At 51.5% G+C, this 21,324-nt stretch overlaps 1 protein-coding gene across 1 annotated transcript in view; it reads right to left on the bottom strand.

The window, feature by feature from the left end:
• CHRNG (cholinergic receptor, nicotinic gamma) overlaps positions 1-21,324 on the bottom strand; it is a 46,083-nt gene that overhangs the window by 6,626 nt on the left and 18,133 nt on the right. The window contains exons 6-10 of the mRNA XM_015407832.1: positions 19,560-19,657; positions 9,971-10,174; positions 8,108-8,222; positions 3,567-3,681; positions 159-366 (exon numbers count right to left, since the gene is read on the bottom strand). Of these exons, the coding sequence (XP_015263318.1) occupies positions 159-366; positions 3,567-3,681; positions 8,108-8,222; positions 9,971-10,174; positions 19,560-19,657 (740 nt within the window). The remainder of the gene's footprint in view (positions 1-158; positions 367-3,566; positions 3,682-8,107; positions 8,223-9,970; positions 10,175-19,559; positions 19,658-21,324) is intronic.

The raw sequence follows: 21,324 nt of genomic DNA, 5'->3' as shown, positions 1-21,324 counted from the left end.
GTGGAAGAGTGGGGAATCAAACCCAGTTTTCCCAGATTAGAGTCCACGCTCCTAACCACTACACCGAACTGGAGAAAGGCAGGGTGCAAGTGAAACAAACAAGCAAATAAAGAAAGAAAGAAAAGGCTGAAGTCTAGTCTTTGCAGCCGGCTACTCACTGATCTTGGCCAAGAAGGACCTCATCAGCCCGACGCGCTCCTTCTGCCTTTCGAAGAGGAGTTCGCTCCGCGCCTTCCACAGCATGTACTCGTCCGCTTTCGCCATGAGGCCTAATGAGCTCCGGCGCCGGACGAGCCAAGTCTTGGCGGGCTGGTTAGTGCGCCGCGTGTGCATTCCCAAGTAATGTGGCAACATGCGGAGGAAAACCTGGGGAGGTGGGATTGGAGAGAGAGAAAATACCAAAGATGGCATTGGGGAGAACCAGGGGTCATTTCCTTCAGGAGTAAACAGGAACGGAGCTCCGGCTGTAAAGAGCCCAGGGGGCGGGCACATGCAACAAGCCCCGCCCCCTGCTCCCAGCAGCCCTCAGTCAGAGCAAGAAGCAGCCAGGTAAGTTGCAGAGCTCCTCCCGGCCCCCGGTCCAAAACAGTCCAGTGGCACCTTTAAGACCAAGTTTTATTTAGGTACAAGCTCTCCCTCCTCTGCGAGGACAGATCTGCACATTCCCCCCCCCCAATAGCTAGCAACGGTCCTGTGGAGCCTGAGCAGTGGGTGTTGCCTTCTGACACATTTCCGGTGATGTCAGGGGGTGTGGCATATGCAAATAAGTAATGCTAATGAGTTATGCTAATGAGCTCCTGCACCTCTTTTACTACAAAATGACCCCTGGTGATAAGGCTTCCAAAATATGTAAACTTTGTGGTTCCGTAAGAATATGCTGGCTCCGATGAAGAAGAATCGAAACTCCCACGGCTGTCAAGTGACGCCAGCCAGTTTTCTGGCTGTATATATGGTATATATATATAAGTATATATGGATCATACGAAAGGGTTTACGTTTTGATTTCTATGCATGATTTTTTCATTAATTGTATTTCAGACACATGCCTTTATGCAGTTTGGTGTAGTGGTGAAGTGCGCGGACTCTAATCTGGGAGAACCGGGTTTGATTCCCCCCTCCTCCACTTGCACCCGCTGGATGACCTTGGGCAAGCCATAGTCCTGTCAGAGCTGTTCTTGAAAAAGAGCCATATCTCAGAGCTCTCTCAGCCCCACCTACCTCACAGCCACAGGGTGTCTGTTGTAGGGAGGGGAAGGGAAAGGAGTTTGTAAGCCACTCTGAGACTCCGAGTGAAGGGCACGGGGTATATATCCTATCTCTTCTTCTTCTCTGACCTTGAGTAATTTGTGCTTTCTGCAGTGTATTTTGTTATTGTACTCAGTATCTCTGTGGTCCCATTGCATTTAGTATTTTCTCAGGAGGAACTGATCTCTGCATTCTGGAGATCAGTCGTAATTCCAGGAGATTTCAAAAGCTAGGCTTTGGGGGTGGTTCTCCCCACCCCGGTTGCCCCCTTCCTTTCTCCTTGGGCCTTCCTTGAGTATTATTCAGCACCTGTCATAAGAACATAAGAACATAAGAGACGCCAATGTTGGATCAGGCCAAAGGCCCATCCAGTCCAACACTCTGTGTCACACAGTGGCCAGAAATACCAGTGCCATCAGGAGGTCCAGCAGTGGGGCCAGGACATTAGAAGCCCTCCCACTGTTGACCCCCCCCCCAAGCACCAAGAAGACAGAGCATCACTTGCCCCAGAGCCCCTAGCTATACCTTGTGGCTAATAGCCACTGATGGACCTCTGCTCCATATGCTTATCTAATTCCCTTTTGAAGCCGTCCATGCTTGTAGCACCCACCACTTCCTGTGGCAGTGAATTCCATGTGTTAATCACTCTTTGGGTGAAGAAGTACTTCCTTTTATCCGTTCTAACCCGACCGCTCTGCAGTTTCATGGAGTGCCCACGAGTTCTTGTATTGTGAGAAAGGGAGAAAAGTACCTCTTTCTTTACCTGCTCTTTCCCATGCATAATCTTATAAACCTCGATCATGTCACCCCTCAGTCGTCTTTTCTCCAAGCTAAAGAGCCCTAAGCGCTTTAACCTTTCCTCATAGGGAAAGTGTTCCAACCCTTTTATCATTCGAGTTGCCCTTTTCTGCACTTTTTCCAAAGCTATAATATCCTTTTTAAGGTGTGGTGCCCAGAACTGCACACAGTATTCCAAATGAGGTCTCACCATTGATTTATATAGGGGCATTATTATATTGGCTGATCTGTTTTCAATACCCTTCCTAATAATCCCCAGCATAACATTGGCTTTTTTTATTGCAGTCACACACTGTCTCGACATTTTCAGTGAGTTATCTACTACAACTCCAAGATCTCTCTCTTGCTCAGTCTCTGCCAGTTCAGACCCCATCAATGTGTATTTATATTTAGGATTTTTGGCTCCAATGTGCATCACCTTGCACTTGGCCACATTGAACCCCATTTGCCATGTTGACGCCCACTCGCCCATCCTTGACAGATCCCCTTGGAGTGCCTCACAATCCTCACTGGTTTTCACCACCCTGAACAACTTTGTATCATCCGCAAATTTAGCCACTTCACTGCTTACTCCCATCTCCCATGTCGAAAACTGTTTCCCATTATTTAGGTCTGCTATTCTTATTGGGGCCGCATGTCAGCTATGCTGCCATAAGTGTGGTGTATGTTTCTAATTGATGTGCATTCCTTCCCATGCGCTTATTTGCATCTTAGCTATAACGCATATCTCTCAAGGCCACTGGAGGAGTTGGTGTGTCTAGGTTTCGTGGGAAGCTTCTTACGTTCCCAGCTTCTGCAGCCATTAGAACTCTGCCAAATGCCCGCGCGCGGGAGCCCATCTAATTGGGTACTACGTGGGTGTGTGTGCATATGAAAGCCCTATATCCTATTATGCGCATAGGTAACCCGCCATTCCTAACAGTGTTCATGTTACTGCATCTATGGCTTTTCAATAAAAGTAAAACGTTCTTGGAAGCGTGTACTTCATTGTCTTGCTGTGGATCCTGACACCGCAGTGGCTCAGAGGTTAGGATGCTGAACTGCCGACCGTAAGGTCGGAAGTTCAGCAGTTCGAGACCCGAATGCCACGTGATGGAGTGAGCTCCCGTCTCTAGCCCCAGCTCCCGCCAACCTAGCAGTTCGAAAGCAAGAAATTGCAAACAGATAAATAGGTACCGCTTCGGTAGGAAGGTCACAGCATTCCGTGCGCCTTGGTGTTTAGTCATGCCGGCCACATGACCACAGGAATGTCTTCGGACAGCGCTGGCTCTTCGGCTTGGAAACGGAGATGAGCACCGCCCCCTAGAGTCGGATTCGACTGGCTTTCGAGCAAGGGAATCCTTTACCTTTACCTTTATTCTTATTAGGAAATGGTGCATTTTTCCCTTTTATGGTTAGTGCTGGCTATCTGGTTTTGGGATCGGTTCATCCTTCTGAGTTCTATGAAACTGCAAACGCCCTGGGTGCCTGTCCATGGAGAGGAGATGCAGAAATATTTTAAATAAGCATTTTTAAACACATACCTGCCGGACTCGGTCTGACATCGAGTGGGTGTTGGGAGTCCTCAGAGATACGTTGAGCACAATAACGGCGTTCACGACGATGACGATGGTGACCACTAGGAGGAAGGTTAAGTACCTGGGGAGAGAATCATAGAGTGTTCGAGTTGAAAGGGACCTCGCAGGTCATCTAGTCCAACCCCCTGCACTCTGCAGGCGCATAGCTGAAAGATAGCCCGACATACCTACAACCAGTGTTCCCTCTAAGCTGAATTAGTGTGAGCTAGCTCACAGTTTTATAGCCTCTGGCTCACACATTTTTGTCTTAGCTCAGGAGGATGGCTCCAGAGCAAAATAATGTATGCAGTGGCCAAATCGCTCGCTCACAACTTTAATGCCAGTAGCTCACAAAGTAGAATTTCTGCTCACAAGACTCCGCAGCTTAGAGGGAACATTGCCAACAACATACCCGAAAGATGGTCGTCCAGCCTCCGCTTGAAAACGTCCAGCGAAGGAGCATCCACCACCTCCCGAGGCAGTCCGTTCCACTGCTCAACCACTCTGACAATCAGGAAGTTCCTCCTGATATTTAGCCGGTAACGACTCCCTTGTAATTTCCACCCATTAGATCTAGTCTTGAAATCCGGAGCAAGAGAGCATAGATCTGCTCCACCTTCTACATGACAGCCCTTCAGATACTTGAAGACTGCGATCGTGTCCCCTCTAAGCCTTCTCTTTCACAGGCTAAACAGACCCAACTCTTTCAGCCTTTCCTCGTAAGACTTGGATTCCAACCCTCTCACCATCCTGGTTGCCCTCTTCTGGACACGCTTGAGCTTGTCAACATCCTTCCTAGAATGTGGTGCCCAAAAGTGGCATCCTTCCCAGCTAGGGCTGCCAACTCCAGACTGGGAAACACCTGGAGATTTTGGTGGTGGGCAGTGTTCCCTCTAAGCTGAGTGAGTGTGAGCCGGCTCACACTTTTTTAGCCTCCGGCTCATACATTTGGGTCTCCGCTCGGGAAGGGATGGCTCCAGAGCAGACTGATTGATGCAGCGGCCCAATCGCTCGCTCACAACTTTAAGGCCAGGGGCTCACAAAGTAGGATTTCTGCTCACAAGGCTCCGCAGCTTAGAGGGAGCGTTGTGGGGCCTCAAAAGGGGAGGGAAGGGACTTCAATGGGGTATAAGGCCATTTGTTCCCAGACGAACTGATGTCTGTCACCCGGAGATCGGTTTAAGAGTAGGAGATCTCATAAGAACATAAGAGATGCCAATGTTGGATCAGGCCAAAGGCCCATCCAGTTGGGGCCAGGACATTAGAAGCCCTCCCAGCCAGCATATGTTTGGTACCCCTGCCTTAGATAGGGCCTAGGCCGGGAGGGCGGGGTATTAATTTAATCAATCAAATCGAATCAAATTAGATGATGGGACTTCCCTCAGAAGAAGAGGAGGAGGAGGAGGAGGACGAGGAGGAGGAGGAGGAGGAGTTGGAGATAGCATTTATACCCCGCCCTTCAGTTGGAATTTCAGAGCGGCTTACAAACTCCTTTCCCCAGGGCTTTTTTTGTAGAAAAAGCCTAGCAGGAACTCATTAGCATAACAGGCCACACCCAACAACGGAAATCCATTAGCATATCCAGCCACACCCATGAGAGCATAGCTCATTATCACATTAGGCTGCACCCCCATGTTACCAGAAGTGTGGTTATCCAGCCACAGCCACCTTTCCCTTCTTATTCTGTTTACCTTGTTTGTTGTCCAAACCCAGGGCTTTTTTGGTAGCAGGAACTCCTTTGCATGTTAGGCCACACACCCCTAATGTAGCCAATCCTAATGAGTTTCTGCTGTTGGGTGTGGCCTATTATGCTAATGAGTTCCTGCTGGGCGTGGCCAACTCGGGAGCCAGCCGGAACACCGTTCCTGTGCGTTCCTGTCCAAAAATAGCCCTGCCTTTCCCTTCCCAGAACAGACACCCAGTTAGGTAGATGGGGCTGAGAGAGCTCTTTCTAGAACTGCCCTTGAGAGAACAGCTCTGAGAGAACCTATGACTGGCCCAAGGCCCTCCAGCAAGGTGCAAGTGGAGGAGTGGGGGAATCAAACCCGGTTCTCCCAGATTAGAGTCCGCGCACTTCACCACTACACCAAACTGGCCCAGACCTCCCTTGGGGACACAGTTTGCCTCATTAAGGGCAGGGGAAGAAGTCACGGGGCATCTCCTCTCCCCACACCATTTATTTATTTATTTAATCGTCCTTATATCTCCCCCCCCCCCCAGCCATAGCCAGCTCAGGGCGGCTTACATAAGATACACAATACATTAAGCAGTTCAAACAGTTAAAACCATTCAAACAATGAACCCATTTAACAATATAAAGTGCTAGTGATTCATATGGCCCCACTGATGGACCTCCTGGTGGCACCTGGTGTTTTTGGCCGCTGTGTGACACAGGAGTGTTGGACTGGATGGGCCACTGGCCTGATCCAGCATTGGCTTCTCTAATGTTCTTATAGGAACTCTCAGTCTGGGGCAAGGGATGCTCTGTATTCTTGGTGCTGGGGGGGGCAACAGTGGGGGGGCTTCTGGTGTCCTGGCCCTACTGCTAGACCTCCTGATGGCACCTGGTATTTTTGGCCACTTTGTGACAGAGTGTGGGACTGGATGGGCCATTGGCCTGATCCAACATTGGCTTCTCTTCTGTTCTTATAGGAATTCTCAGTCTGGGGCAAGGGATGCTCTGCATTCTTGGTGTTTGGGGGGTGGAGGGCAACAGTGGGAGGGCTTCTAGTGTCCTGGCCCCACTGCTGGACCTCCTGGTGGCCCCTGGTATTTTTGGCCACTGTGTGACACAGAGTGTTGGACTAGATGGGCCACTGGCCTGATCCAACACTGGATTCTCTTATGTTCTTAAAGCTGGGGCAAGTGATGCTCTGTAGTCTTGGTGCTTGGGGGGGCAATAGTGGGAGGGCTTCTAGTGTCCTGGCCCCACTGCTGGACCTCCTGATGGCACCTGGTATTTTTGGCCACTGTGTGACACAGAGTGTTGGACTGGATGGGCCACTGGCCTGATCCAGCATTGGCTTCTCTTATGTTCTTATAGATAGGAACTCTCAGTCTGGGGCAAGGGATGCTCTGTATTCTTGGTGCTTGGATGGGGGGGCAACAGTGGGAGGGCTTCTAGTGTCCTGGCCCCACTGCTGGACCTCCTGATGGCCCCTGGTCTTTTTTGGCCACTGTGTGACACAGAGTGTTGGACTGGATGGGCCATTGGCCTGATCCAGCATTGGCTTCTCTTATGTTCTTATGGCTGTTAATGATGGCAGCTGATTCCCATAGTCCATTATAATGATGTTATGAGGCTCCAGCGATGTTATAAAGCCTCCAGGGAACATGGCTCTCTGTCCTTCATTTGTTGGGGGCGGCTCCGTGATTGAAGGCCTGGTGGAAGAGCTCCATCTTACAGGCCCTGCGGAACTGCATAAGGTCCCGCAGGGCCCTGGTCTTTTCCGGGAGCTCGTTCCACCAGAACGGTGCCGCCCCCGAGAAAGCCCTGGTACTGGCCAGTCAGTTTGGCCTCCTTGAGGCCCAGAAGGGCGAGTCAATTTTGGGATCCCGATCTCAGTGCTCTCTGGGGAACATGTGGGGAAAGGCGGTCCCTCGGGGATGTAGATCTGGGGGATTCCTAGAGTGTCACGACGCCACTTCCGGGTATACCCAGAAGGGACGGAGCCACTGGATGCGATGTCACTTCCCGTCCCCCTATTTTTGACCCTGCTTGAAAAGTCCATAGACTTACATAGTGAATGCAGCTCTATGACTTTATTAAAGGTTCAGAACAAGACAAGTCGCTCGGCTCGCAGGCCGGCTTATATGTGCAAGGAAACCCACACCCCAAGCACACCCCACTCCATGCATTGGCTATTTACAGTGGCCGAGAGTTCCATAGGCTCTCGGCCAGGAGCCTAGCCCTCCGATAGGTGCGGTCTAGGATCCGCAGAGCCCACTGTCTTTGGGAGTGAAGCTCTAAGGCTTCTGATGACCGCGTGGAGCCCTTGCCTCGCACGTCGTCAGGAATGAGTACATTACACTGCTGGAGAGAAGATCTAGGGCGAGAGCTGGGACTGGAGGGTTTTACTCTGTAATGTATTCATAAGCTGCCATTGAATGCATTATGTGTTGTGAAACATCTAATTGACTTGCCATGTTGAGCTTCGTCCTGGGCTAGGATCAAAATCCATCCAATCGTATTGCTAGCCCAGGAAGCACCTAGCCAATCACTTTAAAGCAAGCTCCCTGAGCGGGAACGTCCGTGATTGGTCCTTTGTACAGTGGGTGTGGCTACATTAGCCGGGAGAGTTTAAAAGCAGGACAAGTGCAGTGTAAAAGCTGAACTGTTCTGGCTATCAGATGTTGATCCGTGTCGGAGTCGTGTTCGAGTTGAAGAATAAAGTTGTGTTCTTGCTGAATCACTCTCCGACTGCTTTGTTAAGTGAGCGACTTAACATACTCGTCATGGCGGGCCATCTGGTAAGGCTAGGTGGGGGACCCTCGTGGGAAATACTTACTTTCCGATGAGTGGCACCCCCTGGGACGTCTCGGGGACTTTCTTAGCAATCAGGAAGAGGAAAACAGTCTGGGCAAGAAGGACATTAATGGACACGGTGCACTTCTGGCCGCCAGCTGCAGACATATGGGAAAGGAAGAGAGTGAAGGTGGGGAGTTCCCATCATCCATAGGGACTGAAACGAGCTAGGAAAGAAGGAGAAGTCTGGACCAGAGGGCAAACACACACTTGTACTCTGTCCATACCACACCTTTCTCCTTAGTGGGGACCCAAAACAACTTATATTCTTCTCTCCTCTGTTTGACCGTCACAACAGCCCTGTGAGGTAGGCTAGGCCGAGAGTGTGTGACTGGCCCAAGGTCACCCAGCAAGCTTCCACGGCATGAGTGGGGATTCCAATCTGAGTTTACCAGATCCTGCTCCTAATCTCTAACCACTACACCACACCAGCTCTCACATATGTCCACCCAGTTCCTCATGGGCCTCCATTTTGGGCACGCTACAGCCTTCAAGTCATTTGATAGTGATTTTCTCTCCCCAGAGGATTCTGGGAAGTGTAGTTTTGCAAGCAGCAGGGTTGGGAAATACCTGGAGATTCTGGGGGTGGAGCCTGAGGAGGGCGGGGTTTGGGGAGAGGAGGGACTTCAGTTGGGTAGACTGCCACAGAGTCCACCCTCCAAAGCGGCCGTTTTTTCCAGGCGGACTGATCCCTGTCGCCTGGAGATCAGTTGTAATAAAAAGGGATGTGGGCAAAATCGAGAGGGTGCAGAAGAGAGAGATGAGGATGATCAGGGGTCTGGAGACTGAGAAGAGAACAACGAGGATGATCAGGGGTCTGGAGACTGAGAAGAGAGCGATGAGGATGATCAGGGGTCTGGAGACTGAGAAGAGAGCGATGAGGATGATCAGGGGTCTGGAGACTGAGAAGAGAGTGATGAGGATGATCAGGGGTCTGGAGACTGAGAAGAGAGCGATGAGGATGATCAGGGGTCTGGAGACCGAGCCCTACGAGGAAAGGCTAAGGGCCTTGGGTATGTTTAGCCTGGAGAAGAGGAGATTGGGGGGGGGGGACATGATGGCTCTCTTTAAATATCTGCAAGGCTGTCATTGGGAGGAGGGCAAGGAGCTGGTCCAGTCGGCAGCAGAGGAGAGGACCCGAAGCAATGGGTTTAAATGACATGCAGATTAGGAAGATTAGGAAACACTTTCTCACGTTCAGAGTGGCCCAAAGGTGGAGTCAGCTGCCTAAAGAGGTGGCTTAGCTCCCCTTCACCAACAACTTTCAAGAAGAGGCTGGACGAATATTTGTCAGGGATGCTTTAGGCTGGTCCTGCATTGGGTAGGGGGTTGGACTAGATGGCCTGTATGGCCCCCTTCCAGCTCTATGATTCTATGAGCTCTCCACCATCACCTGGAGGTTGTGAAACCAAACTGGGGCACGTGTTTCGGCGAATTCCAAGCCTCCTCCTCCGCCAAAGATTCTGCGCATGAAGTCACGACAGTTAAACTGGGAGAAAGCCAGGACGAGGTTTGCACGGAGACGGGCCCAAAGAAACCCTAACAACAAACCCCATCCTTTGAGAGGCCATGGCAACGTAGGGTTGCCAGGTCCCCCCTGGCAACCAACAGGGGATGGGGGGGTAATGTTGCCAGATCCAGGTTGGGAAACTCCTGGAGATTTGGGGGCGGAGCCTGGGGAGGACAGGGAGTTCAGTGGGGTACACTGCCACAGAGTCCACCCTCCAAAGCATCCCTGTTCTCCAGGGGAACTGATCTCTGTAGTCTGGAGATGAGGTGTAATTCCCAGGAGATCCACAGGCCCCACCTGGAGGCTGGCGTCCCCCTTCCAACACCTAACGCTGACCTTTGGCCGGCAGGAAGTAGACCAGCACGGCGACGGAGGAAATGAGGACACAGGGGATGATGATGTTGATGATGTAGAAGAGCGGCTTCCTCTGGATGATCAGGAAGAAGATGATCTGCTGGTAGCCGATGTCATCCGGCGTGAAGCGCTCGGCGTTCACGATCTTCTTGGCCGGGCGGTGTTTGATGGCCCACTCCCCATTCTCTGTGGGAAGACGCCACATGGACATGAGAGAAGCCATCATTACGGGCAGGGGTCATTTCCTGCGGGATTGCACAGGAGCGGAGCTCCGGCAGTAAGGAGCCCAGGGGGCGGGCACATGCAACAAGCCCCATCCCCTGCTCCCAGCAGCCCTCAGTCAGGCCACAAGGAGCAAGAAACAGCCAGGTAAGTTGCAGAGCCCCCCCCTGGCCCAAAACATTCCAGTGGCACCTTTAAGACCAAGTTTTATTCAGGTACAAGCTCTCCCTCCTCTGTGAGTACAGATCTGAACATTCCCCCCCCTCCAATAGCTAGCAATGCAAAACAGTCCCGTGGAGTCTGAGCGGTGGGTGTTGCCTTCTGACACACTTCCGGTGATGCCAGGGGGTGTGGCACATGCAAATAAGTTATGCTAATGAGTTATGCTAATGAGCTCCTGCACCTCTTTCTACGAAATGACCCCTGATTACAGGGCACACACACACAGAGAGGTCAGGTTCACTGTGGAGCACAGATGAATTCTAGACCAGTGGTTAGGGGCAAGCCCGTAGCCAGGATTTGGTTGCTTGTGGGGCAATTTTTTTTCCTGGTGGGGCCAAAGTCCTCAGAGCAGAAAGAGAAGCCATTTAGCCCATAGAAAGCCGTGACTGGGATAGATCTCTAAATTGCAAGCTGTCAACTGCTTTAGATGACAGTTCTCAGCTGCTGCAAGTTAATCACTTCTGCCAGCCGAAGCCACAATTCTGAGAACTAGCTGGCAGCTGTGGGTGAGACTATAGTCAAGAAAGCTAATGCTTAGGCAGGAAAACTCTCTTAGAGGAGACCAGTTCCTTGACACAGAGTTAGAAGAAGGGATCCTAGAGGTCACCAACTCCAACCCCCTTGCTCAGTGCGGGAATTGGTCAACTACAACACCCCACTCTGCTTAAAGGAGCACGTGCCTTTTAAAAAATATCTAACAATGAATGAAAAAAGGATTTACAGGAGAAATTCTTGTAGGGGCTGTGCCTTTAAGAAAGGGCCCCCCACTGTAGCTAGAGGCCTGAGTAAGGGTGCCAACTCCAGGACTGGAAATTCCTGGGGATTTGAGGGAGGAACCTGGGGAGGGGAGAGGAGAGGAGAGACCCCAGCAGGGTATATTGCCAACATGGTGCCCATGAGAGTCATGGCACCCGCCAAGTGTTTTCAGAAAGTGGGCAGGGGCAGATGAGTCTTTTGCCTAGCAAGTCTTCTGATTGGCCATTGGAAATTGGATTGGCTGGAGAGATTCTTAAAAACGTTGCTTTGGCACCACAGCAAATGGATTCTTCACGGTGTGACTGAAGGGAAGCTGTGGCGGCCATTTTGTGACTGACTCCGCCTCCAGCAGCAGCCATTTTGTGGCAGCGGCTGTTCTCACCGTGTCGTGTCAGAATTCCAAAGCTGCTCACCGGCTCATACAGGCTGGGGACCCCTCGCCAAGGAGTCCAGAACCCCCAAAACCGTCTTTTTTCTCCAGGGGAACCAAGCTCTGTACTCTGGAGATCAGTTTGGTTACTTGTACCGGTGCCCTGACCTGGATAGTCCAGGCTGGCCCGATCCTGTCAGATCTCGGAAGCTAAGCCGGGTTGACCTCGGCTCATATTTGGATGGGCGACCGCCAAGGAATACCAGGGTTGTGACGCAGAGGCAGGCGACGGCAGACCGCCTCTGAAACGTCTCTTGCCTTAAAACAAGTCTAGCTCGCCACCTAGTGGTAAAGGTAAAGGTTCCCTTGCTCGAAAGCCAGTCGAATCCGACTCTAGGGTTGCGGTGCTCATCTCCGTTTCAAAGCCGAAGAGCCAGCGCTGTCCAAAGACGTTTCCGTGGTCATGTGGCTGGCATGACTAAACACCAAGGCCCACCAAAGTGGTATCTATTTATCTACTTGCAATTTCTTGCTTTCGAACTGCTAGGTTGGCAGGAGCTGGGAGCAGAGACGGGAGCTCACTCCATCATGCGGCACACTCGGGTCTCGAACTGCTGAACTACCGACCTTCCACAGCCTGCAGTTCAGTGTCTTAACCACTTGAGCCTAGTGGTGCATAACGCTAAAAGAGCTAGGACTTCTGGCTGCCGGAGAATCTTTGAATCTCCTGGCTATACTACACACAAGGCCATAGGATCAGTATTAATTATTATACTGTACCGGTATGTTCCTCATGGAAACATAAACTCTGGTTTGCACTTGAGAATCTCCACTTTCATTTAAAAAAAAAAAAGGTTCTAATCCTTATCATTAGGAGGGAACGATCTTTTCTATGTGTGTGCGGTGTGTGTGTGCGTATAGAATGGTGTGAGATAGAAGGGCTAGTTCACTACATTGTGACCTTCGGTCGCTCTCAGTCAACGCCTCCTCTAAGCTGTGGAGTCTCGTGAGCAAAAATTCTCCTTTGTGAGCTACGGGCATGAAAGTTGTGACCCGAGCGATTTGGCTACTGCATGAATTAGTTTGCTCCGGAGCCCTCCTTCCTGAACGGCGCCAAAAACATGTGAGCCGGAGGCTAAAAAACCCTGTGATCTAGCTCACACTCACTCAGCTTAGAGGGAACGCTGATCTCAATAAAGGCATTTGTATCTGTCCTGTTCTGGATACTTTCCAAGGGATTAAAAAGCGCTGTCACCTTTCTTTTTCCCTGCGGCATTTGTCCTTAGACTTCTTGAAGTGGATCCTACTCTACATACCAGGAGCAGATGAACCATGAAGCGGACTAGGCACGTGCTTAGGGCACCAGGGCCAAAGGGGGCACCACAAAGGTGGGGAAAGGGTGAAAAGCTTAGGGTGTGCAGTATATTGCGTTATCCTATGAATACATTTTTGTATTGCTGCAACCTGCATTGTCTATCTGGTCAGACAGGTCGACAACTAAAATGGACTGGGGGTCAGTGTGGAAAGGAGGGGGGCACTAAGATGGGTCAGTGCTGAGGGCACCCGTGAGCCTTAATCCGCCCCTTGCGACATACACTCTAATATATGCGTCCCCCTTGTAAGGCAGCTCTATATTTCTTTCCCCCTCCTCAACCGCAAATGGAAGACTCTCACTTGAGTTATCCCAGGAAAAGTTCATATTTTGCTTTTCATTAAGAACATAAGACAAGCCAATGTTGAATCAGGCCAGTGGCCCATCCAGTCCAACACTCTGTGTCACACAGGGGCCAAAACCCGGGTGCCATCAGGAGGTCCACCAGCAGGGCCAGAACTCCAGACACCCTCCCACTCTTGCCCCCCCCCCAAGCACCAAGAATACAGAGCATCACTGGCCCAGACATAAGAACGTAAGAGAAAGTATGTTTGATCAGGCCAGTGGCCTAGCCAGTCCAACACTCTGTGTCACACAGGGACCAAAACCCAGGGGACATCAGGATGTCCACCAGTGGGGCTGGAACTCCAGAAGGCCTCCCACTCTTGCCCCCCCCCAAGCACCAAGAATATGGAGCATCGCTGCCCCACTTCCAGCCCAGTTCCCCCACAGGAAATAGCTGTTTGGAAGGTGGACTTTGTGGCATCATACCCTGCTGAGGTCCCTCCCCTGGCTCTACCCCCCAAATCTCCAGGAATTCCCCAACCCAAAGTTGGCAACTCTACTCCTGCCCCTATTACCCTACTTAGTAGAACTATGACCCATTCGTGGGTGTCCGACCCACGGTGCTCCCTCTAAGCTGTGAGCAAAAACTTTACTTTGTGAGCGACTGGCATTAAAGTCGTGAGCGGGCTATTTGGCTGCTGCATGCATTTGTTCGCTCCGAAACCCTCCTTCCTGAGCGAAGAATAAAATGTGCGAGCCGGAGGCTAAAAAACTGTGAGCTGGCTCACACAAACTCAGCTTAGAGGGTACAAAACCCACCACACGGGAGAAATCTGGTGTCGGTGATGCTCTCTCTTTCTCTCTCCAGCCCAATAACAAGTTGCCACTGCATCCTCCAAAATCCAGAGCTTCATCCGGATAGATGGAATGTCCAGTCCCAGCTCCCCCTGGGAAGGCAGTTACGGGAATCGGCCGATGGGAAATCGATCCAGAGGTCTTTTCTAAGGATGAGAAGAGCCCATACAAAGACCTCTGGATTTACCCAAAACGTCAAGAGCCAGTACATCTAGACTATGCCTGCAACCGCCTTCGATTTCAAGGGGATTTCAGCCAGCCGCTTGGATTTGGTGGCGTGCTGAGCCAATCCTGTCAGGTGCTGTGCCCCTAAACGTCTCCAACGGGCCTGCTGCTGCAGAGATCCACATTTTTCTTTCTCACTCCCCCCCTTGGCTACGAGGCAAATCCGAACGTGACACGTTATTAAACCGCTGTCACCTGTCGCCGCTGTGTTCCCCCCTGTCGTTTGGCAGAGTGATAGATTTTTTTACCAGGGTAAAATAACTGGCTTGTCCCAGTAATTTGGAGGGGGGGGGAACCTTCCCGCTCCCGACAACGAACTTCGTGCTTTCAATATGCTGTTAAAACTTGATGGAGAAGGACGGCGGCAGCTGTTCAGGACAACAGTGTCCCCCGTTCAATCTGCTTAAATGGAGGCGTTCGCTTTGAGAGTGACTGGGGGGGTGGGTGGGAAGAAAGAGACAGGCAGAATAAGGGGGAAGGAAAAAATACAAATGATTCTTCCATTGGACTGGTGATGCTGGGAGTGGTTCTGTGTACCACATGGACCTCCACCATTTCGGACACGCTGTTTTAGAAGGAGCTCCAGGGGGGTTGGCAAGCAGCTGTTTCCCCAAGGGCACCCGAGGCATTAAACCAGGGGTCATGAGGGCCAGATCTGACATAAATGAGACTTTGTTGGGCCGGGCCATGTGTGTCATAGAATGTAGTGCCAGGTAGCGGAGATAGCTCTCCTTATATATAAAAGAGTTTTGGGGTCCCTCCTGCAAACGCTCCCACAGCCTTTGGCTCTCGCACCTGCCACTCTGAAGGATCCCCTGGCTGCATTGGCTGGCTCCCTCACCTCCGTCCTGCCCACAGAGGCGGCGAGGCGGCTGGCAGCGTCTCTGGCTCACTGTGCTCTGAGCCACCCGAGGGGACGGGTGCTCTGGCGGCCGGAGGGTGAGCAGGCCCACTGGGAGAGGTGGAGAAGAGGCGCAAGAGCCCACACATGTTCAGAGATGCAACAGTCGAGGCAGGAGCATGGCGGCGACTGCTGCTGCGGCAAGAGGCCACCCCTCCGCCGGAAGCCCTGCGGACGTCGTACAGGGCAGCTGAGGCAGCTCTGATGCTGCTGCGCGCTGTGCCCCGCTGCTGCCGCCAGCGCCACCGCCGAACACACCGAGAGGCCTCCCTGATGCGGGCCCGCCGTGGCGCCAACACCCTCCTCCTGTCCGACCCCGGTGACAGGAGCTGGGACGCAGGCGCAGCAGAGCCGTTGTGCTCTACCCGCCACTGGGCCCGGGGGACGAGGCCACCGCCGCCCCTTCTTCTCCCAAGGGGGGGGCCACAGGCAGCGGCCCAGCTAGAGCTTGTTGCATTGGAGATGGCCAGTTCCACTGCGGGCCTGATGGAAGCCCTCCGGGAGGGTCTGATCTGGCCCCCGGGCCGCATGTTTGACAGCCCTGCATTAAACTGTCTCCGTGGTAGCCAGGCTTTGGGCAAGTGGGAGACACAGAGGCAAGGCCTCAGAACTTGGACAGGACATTGGGGGTCCTGATCCCCCCCAGTGGGGGAATCCCTGCAACAATCAGATTATGGTGGCAAGCTACTCTGAGAGTGAAAGAAAAGCCCCTCCAGGGAGTTGGGAACCCCTAGGAGGGCAGGGCAGAAGCAGCCCTGCAGGACAGAACAGGCCTGTTCTGCTACACACACGTTACCTCTTCACATGTACACTGCATAATAATTTGTAACGTAGTGTCAAGGAACCCAAGCCTGATCCCCCTGAGGTATTACTCCTTGTTCTTTGAGCGATACCCTGTCCTGTGCCAGAGACCCAGTTTGGTGTAGTGGTCAGGAGCACGGACTCTAAGCTGGAAGAACCGAGTTTGATTCCCCACTTCTCCACTTGCAGCTGCTGGTGTGACCTGGGTTCAGGCACAAGTTCTTTCAGAGCTGTTCCCAACGGGGAGCCAGTTGCAATAAATAACCGAACAGGGCTGATGGGTAACACATGGCTGTGTCCTGCCACCCTTAGCACTAGGGAAAGGAGGAAACGAGGATTTCTTTTGCTCACCAAAAGGGATCATGGGACCCGTGTGGATACAAGTCACGTGGGGTGGTGGCTCTCAAGGGGGGGGGAATCAGAGGAAATTGAACGAGAAAGTTGGCAGGATCCAACTTGGCACAGTCTTCGCCCAGCCCCTTCCATCAGCTACCATGCACAGAATACTGAAGAAAAGTTTCCGAATTAATCATATCCACCGCAGGATGACTTGATCCCCTAATCCAGTGTTGGGAAACCTCCTGTCTCCTGCCTGGCTTTGTGAGAGTCGTGCCAAAAATGCTTTTATCTGCCTAATGTGCTCAGGATTACATACAGCTGCGTCATTCTCTAAAGGGTGGAGAGAGAGCAAAACAGAGAGAGAGACTGATCTGTCTCTCTGTCGGAACATCAGGGTCACCTAGCAGAGCTGATTGGCCGGAGCTTTGGAACAGCCACCAATAAGGACTTCATCGCAGGCATAATTACCTTAAGAACATAAGAAGAGCCCTGCAGGATCAGACCAATAACCCATCTAGTCCAGCATCCTGTCTCACACAGTGGCCAACCGGTTCCTCTGGATGGCCAACAACAGGGCAGGGAGAATGAGGCCTTCATAAGAACATCAGAAGAGCCCTGCTGGATCAGACCATTGGTCCATCCAGCCCAGCATCCTCTCTCACACAGTGGCCAGCCAGTTCCTCTGGAGGGCCAACAGCAGGGCATAGAGGCCGAGTCCTTCATAAGAACACCAGAAGAGCCCTGCTGGATCAGACCAGTGAGAGTCCATCTAGTCCAGCATCCTGCCTCACACAGTGGCCAACAAGTTCCAACAACAGCAGAGAGGCCGAGGCCTTCATAAGAACATCAGAAGAGCCCTGCTGGGTCAGACCAGGGGTCCCTCTAGTCCAGCATCCCGTCTCACACAGGGGCCAACCAGTTCCTCTGGAGGGCCAAGAACAGGGCAGAGAGGCAGAGGCCTTCCTCAGAAGAGCCTTGCTGGAGCAGACCAGTGGTCCATCTAGTCCAGCATCCTGCCTCACACAGTGGCCAGCCAGTTCCTCTGGAGGGCCAACAACAGGGCATAGATGCTGAGGCCTTCATAAGAACACCAGAAGAGCCCTGCTGGATCAGACCAGTGAGAGTCCATCTAGTCCAGCATCCTGCCTCACACAGTGGCCAACCAGTTCCAACAACGGCAGAGAGGCCGAGGCCTTCATAAGAACATCAGAAGAGCCCTGCTGGGTCAGACCAGGGGTCCCTCTAGTCCAGCATCCCGTCTCACACAGGGGCCAACCAGTTCCTCTGGAGGGCCAAGAACAGGGCAGAGAGGCAGAGGCCTTCATAAGAACCTCAGAAGAGCCTTGCTGGAGCAGACCAGTGGTCCATCTAGTCCAGCATCCTGCCTCACACAGTGGCCCACCAGTTCCTCTGGGGGGCAACAACAGGGCAGAGAGGCCGAGGCCTTCCCCTGATGTTGCCTCCTGGCTCTGGGACTCAGAGGTTTGCCCCCTCTGAACATGGAGGTTCCCTTCCGTCGCCATGGCTAGTAGCCACTGATAGACCTCTCCTCCATGAATATGTCTTGTGGCATTCATGGCCACAAGATGGGGTCACTGGCTGCAACAAACTTAAGTAACTTGAAAATAAAAGATTGGGCAAATTCATGGAGGAGGGCAGTGCAGTCCTATCCTGTTTCCTTAAGGATAGGACTCCTCAGGAAACAGGAAACCTTCTCAGGAAACAATCCATATACAAAAGATTCTCCTCAGGAAAGCTCATCTATTAGCATGTTCACAGCCTGGGGAACTGCTACAAGATAATGACTCAGCCCTACCCCACCTTCCTGAGTAGACATAAATTACCTGCCTACCATTTTTCTTCTAACCTTGACACAGAGAGTCCTTCATCTTTCTGTGTGATACAATGACAAGACCACGGCCACACAACCCGGAAAATCTGCAACAGCTAAAGTCCTATCCGTTGTTATGCACCATTACAGCTACACGGAGTCTCCATATTCAAACTCAACATACTTCTGAAGGCCCAGGTGGTGGGAACTAACAACATGATAGACCTGAAGCCTTCGCAGTCAACTTCTGAGCTTTCCAGAGGCAACATTGGGACGGGCATTTTGGACAACAGAATGTCCAACTGGGTGAGACCCTTGGCCGTATCCAGCAAGGCAATTCTGCAACAGTTACGTTCCTATGGCTGCAGTCACACACACTGCATAATCCACTGTCAAGCCAGTCAGGTGTAGTGGTTAAGTGCACGGACTCTAATCTGGGAGAATCGGGTTTAATTCCCCACGTCTCCACTTGCACCTGCTGGATGACCCTGGGCAAGCCGTAGTTCTGTCAGAGCTGTCCTTGAAAAAGGGCAGTTTCTGTCAGAGCTCTCTCAGCCCCACCGACCTCGTAGGGCATCTGTTGTGGGGAGGGGAAGAGAAAGGAGTTTGTAAGCCACTCTGAGACTCCGAGTGAAGGGCAGGGTATACATCCAATCTCCTCCTCCTCCTGCTCTTCTTCTTCCTCTTCTTTTTTTCAGTGCACTTTCCAACCAATGCTTCAGACCTCCACTTGCACCTGCTGGATGACCTCGAGCAAGCCATAGTTCTGTCAGAGCTGTCCTTGAAAAAGAGCAGTTTCTGCCAGAGCTCTCTCAGCCCCGCCTACCTCACAGGGCGTCTGTTGCGGGGAGGGGGAGGGAAAGGAGTTTGTAAGCTACTCTGAGACTCCGAGTGAAGGGCAGGGTAGATGAAGAAGAAGAAGAAGAGATTGGATTTATAGCCCGCCCTTCACTACCCAAAGGTGTCTCAGAGCGGCTTACAAACTCCTTTCCCTTCCCCTCCCCACAACAGACACCCTGTGAGGGAGGTGGGGCTGAGAGAACTCTGACAGAGACTGCTCTTTTTCAAAAACAGCTGTGCCAGAATTATGGCTTGCCCAAGGTCATCCAGCCAGGTGCAAGTGGGGGAATCAAACCCGGTTCTCCCTGATTAGAGTCCACACATTTAACCTCTACACAAAACTGGCTTACCACCAAACTTAATCCAATCTCCTCCTCCTCCTCCTCCTCTTCCTCTTCTTCTTTTCAGTGCACTTTCCAACTGGTGTGAACTGGCAAAATCAAGATTGAAAGTGGATTATTGAGTGTGTGTGACTGCAGCCTTTTAAGGAGTTGTAGGGCATCCGTCTGCCCTCTTCCCCCATCCTTCTGTCTCAGGTGTGGGTGCAGTTACCTGTGAAGTCTTCTGGGTCAATGAAGATCCATTCAATCATCTGGTTTTCCTCCACTGCCAGCAGCAGATTGATTTCGTGGGCATTGTAGGTCTGAGACCTGGTGAACAGAGAAACGCAAAGTAAGGACCAACACAGCAATGCTCCCTCTCAGCTGTGGAGTCATGTGAGCAGAAATTCGACTTTGTGAGCTGCTGGCATTGAGGTTGTGAGCGAGCGATGTGGCTGCTGCATAAATTAGTTTGCTCTGGAGCCCTCCTTCCTGAGCGAAGACAAAAATGTGTGAGCCGGAGCTAAAAAAGCTGTGAGCCAGCTTAGAGGGAAGCTGTATCCGATGCACACATTTATATCTCTGGGTTGGGGGCCCCCCAACATTGTGCCCACCAGAACCTTTTCTGGTGCCCACCAAGTACGTTTAGAAAGTGGGCGGGAACAGGTAGGGCTTTTGCCCAGCAAGGCTTCCGATTGGTTGTTGGAGATTCGATTGGCTGTGCAGATTTTTTAAAAACCTTAGTTTAGGAGCAGCGGCCACCACAGCACAAGGCTGAGCATGTTTGAATTTGCAGGTCTTAATTAGACACCACGTAGAACACCAGGGTGCAACCAACATAATGCATCTTCAGTGGCTTCTAATAAAAGAACAAAGGCGGAGTCCCGTGGCCCTTTTAAGACCAACAGAGGTAAAAAATGATTGGAGGCATAGTCTGGGTCCCTTTGACTTTGGCGGCAGCAGCAGCAGGCTTGAAAATCAGTGAGGAGACCCAAGTAGATTAACAGAAAAGTAAATCAATGAATGTGTCAACTTGAAGGTAACATTGAACGTGAGATTCCTATACAGGATTTGTTCCTGAGGAAAGACCAGAGGTCTGAAACACTTAAATATCCGGAATAAGTGTTGAAAGAGAGATTGAATTTGGAGCAGACTGCTTTTGAGAATACAAGACTGTTAGAAGGACTGACTGAGAGAGTTTGGAGCAGACAGCTATGTGTAATTTTATTGACCTTTGTATTTTTTCTATGAAGGAATAAGTGGTTGTTTTTCATTAAAGTAAAGGTAAAGGTTCCCTTGCTCGAAAGCCAGTTGAGTCCGACTCTAGGGTTGCGGTGCTCATCTCCGTTTCAAAGCCAGCACTGTCCGAAGACGTTACTATGGTCCTGTGGCCGGCATGGCGAAACACCAAGGCGCACGGAACGCTGTTCCCTTCCCACCGAAGTGGTACCTATTTATCTACTTGCAATTTCTTGCTTTCGAACTGCTAGGTTGGCAGAAGCTGGAACCAGAGACGGGAGCTCACTCCGTCATGCGGCACACTCGGGTCTCGAACTGCTGAACTACTGACCTTCCGCAGCCTGCAGTTCAGCGGAGCCATACATAGAAATTAGGTACATGCATTTATTCTCCTTTTGAAAGAAGGAGGAAGAAGAGGAGTGTGACTCTGATAGTAACGCTTTAACATTTCATAGGATCCCAGAATCCCAGATTTGGGAGGGGCCACACAGGCCATCTAGTCCAACCCCCTCCTCAATGCAGGATCGGTCTAGGGCAGGGGGGGTCAAACTTGCTTAACATAAGAGCCCCATAAAATAAATAGATATTTGAGAGCCACAAGACATGAACAAATGTAACCCACACGTTTTTATTGGGAAATATACAAATTTGCTATTTTTATTAACATTAAAAATGGAGCTGCGGTGGCTCAAGTGGTTAAGACGCTGAACTGCAGGCTGTGGAAGGTCGGTAGTTCAGCAGTTCGAGACCCGGGTGCC

The sequence above is a fragment of the Gekko japonicus genome, unplaced genomic scaffold (genome assembly GCF_001447785.1).
Source record: "Gekko japonicus isolate JY-2015 unplaced genomic scaffold, Gekko_japonicus_V1.1 scaffold3318, whole genome shotgun sequence".
NCBI lineage: Eukaryota > Metazoa > Chordata > Lepidosauria > Squamata > Gekkonidae > Gekko > Gekko japonicus.
This window is presented reverse-complemented; position numbering and strand designations above follow the sequence as displayed.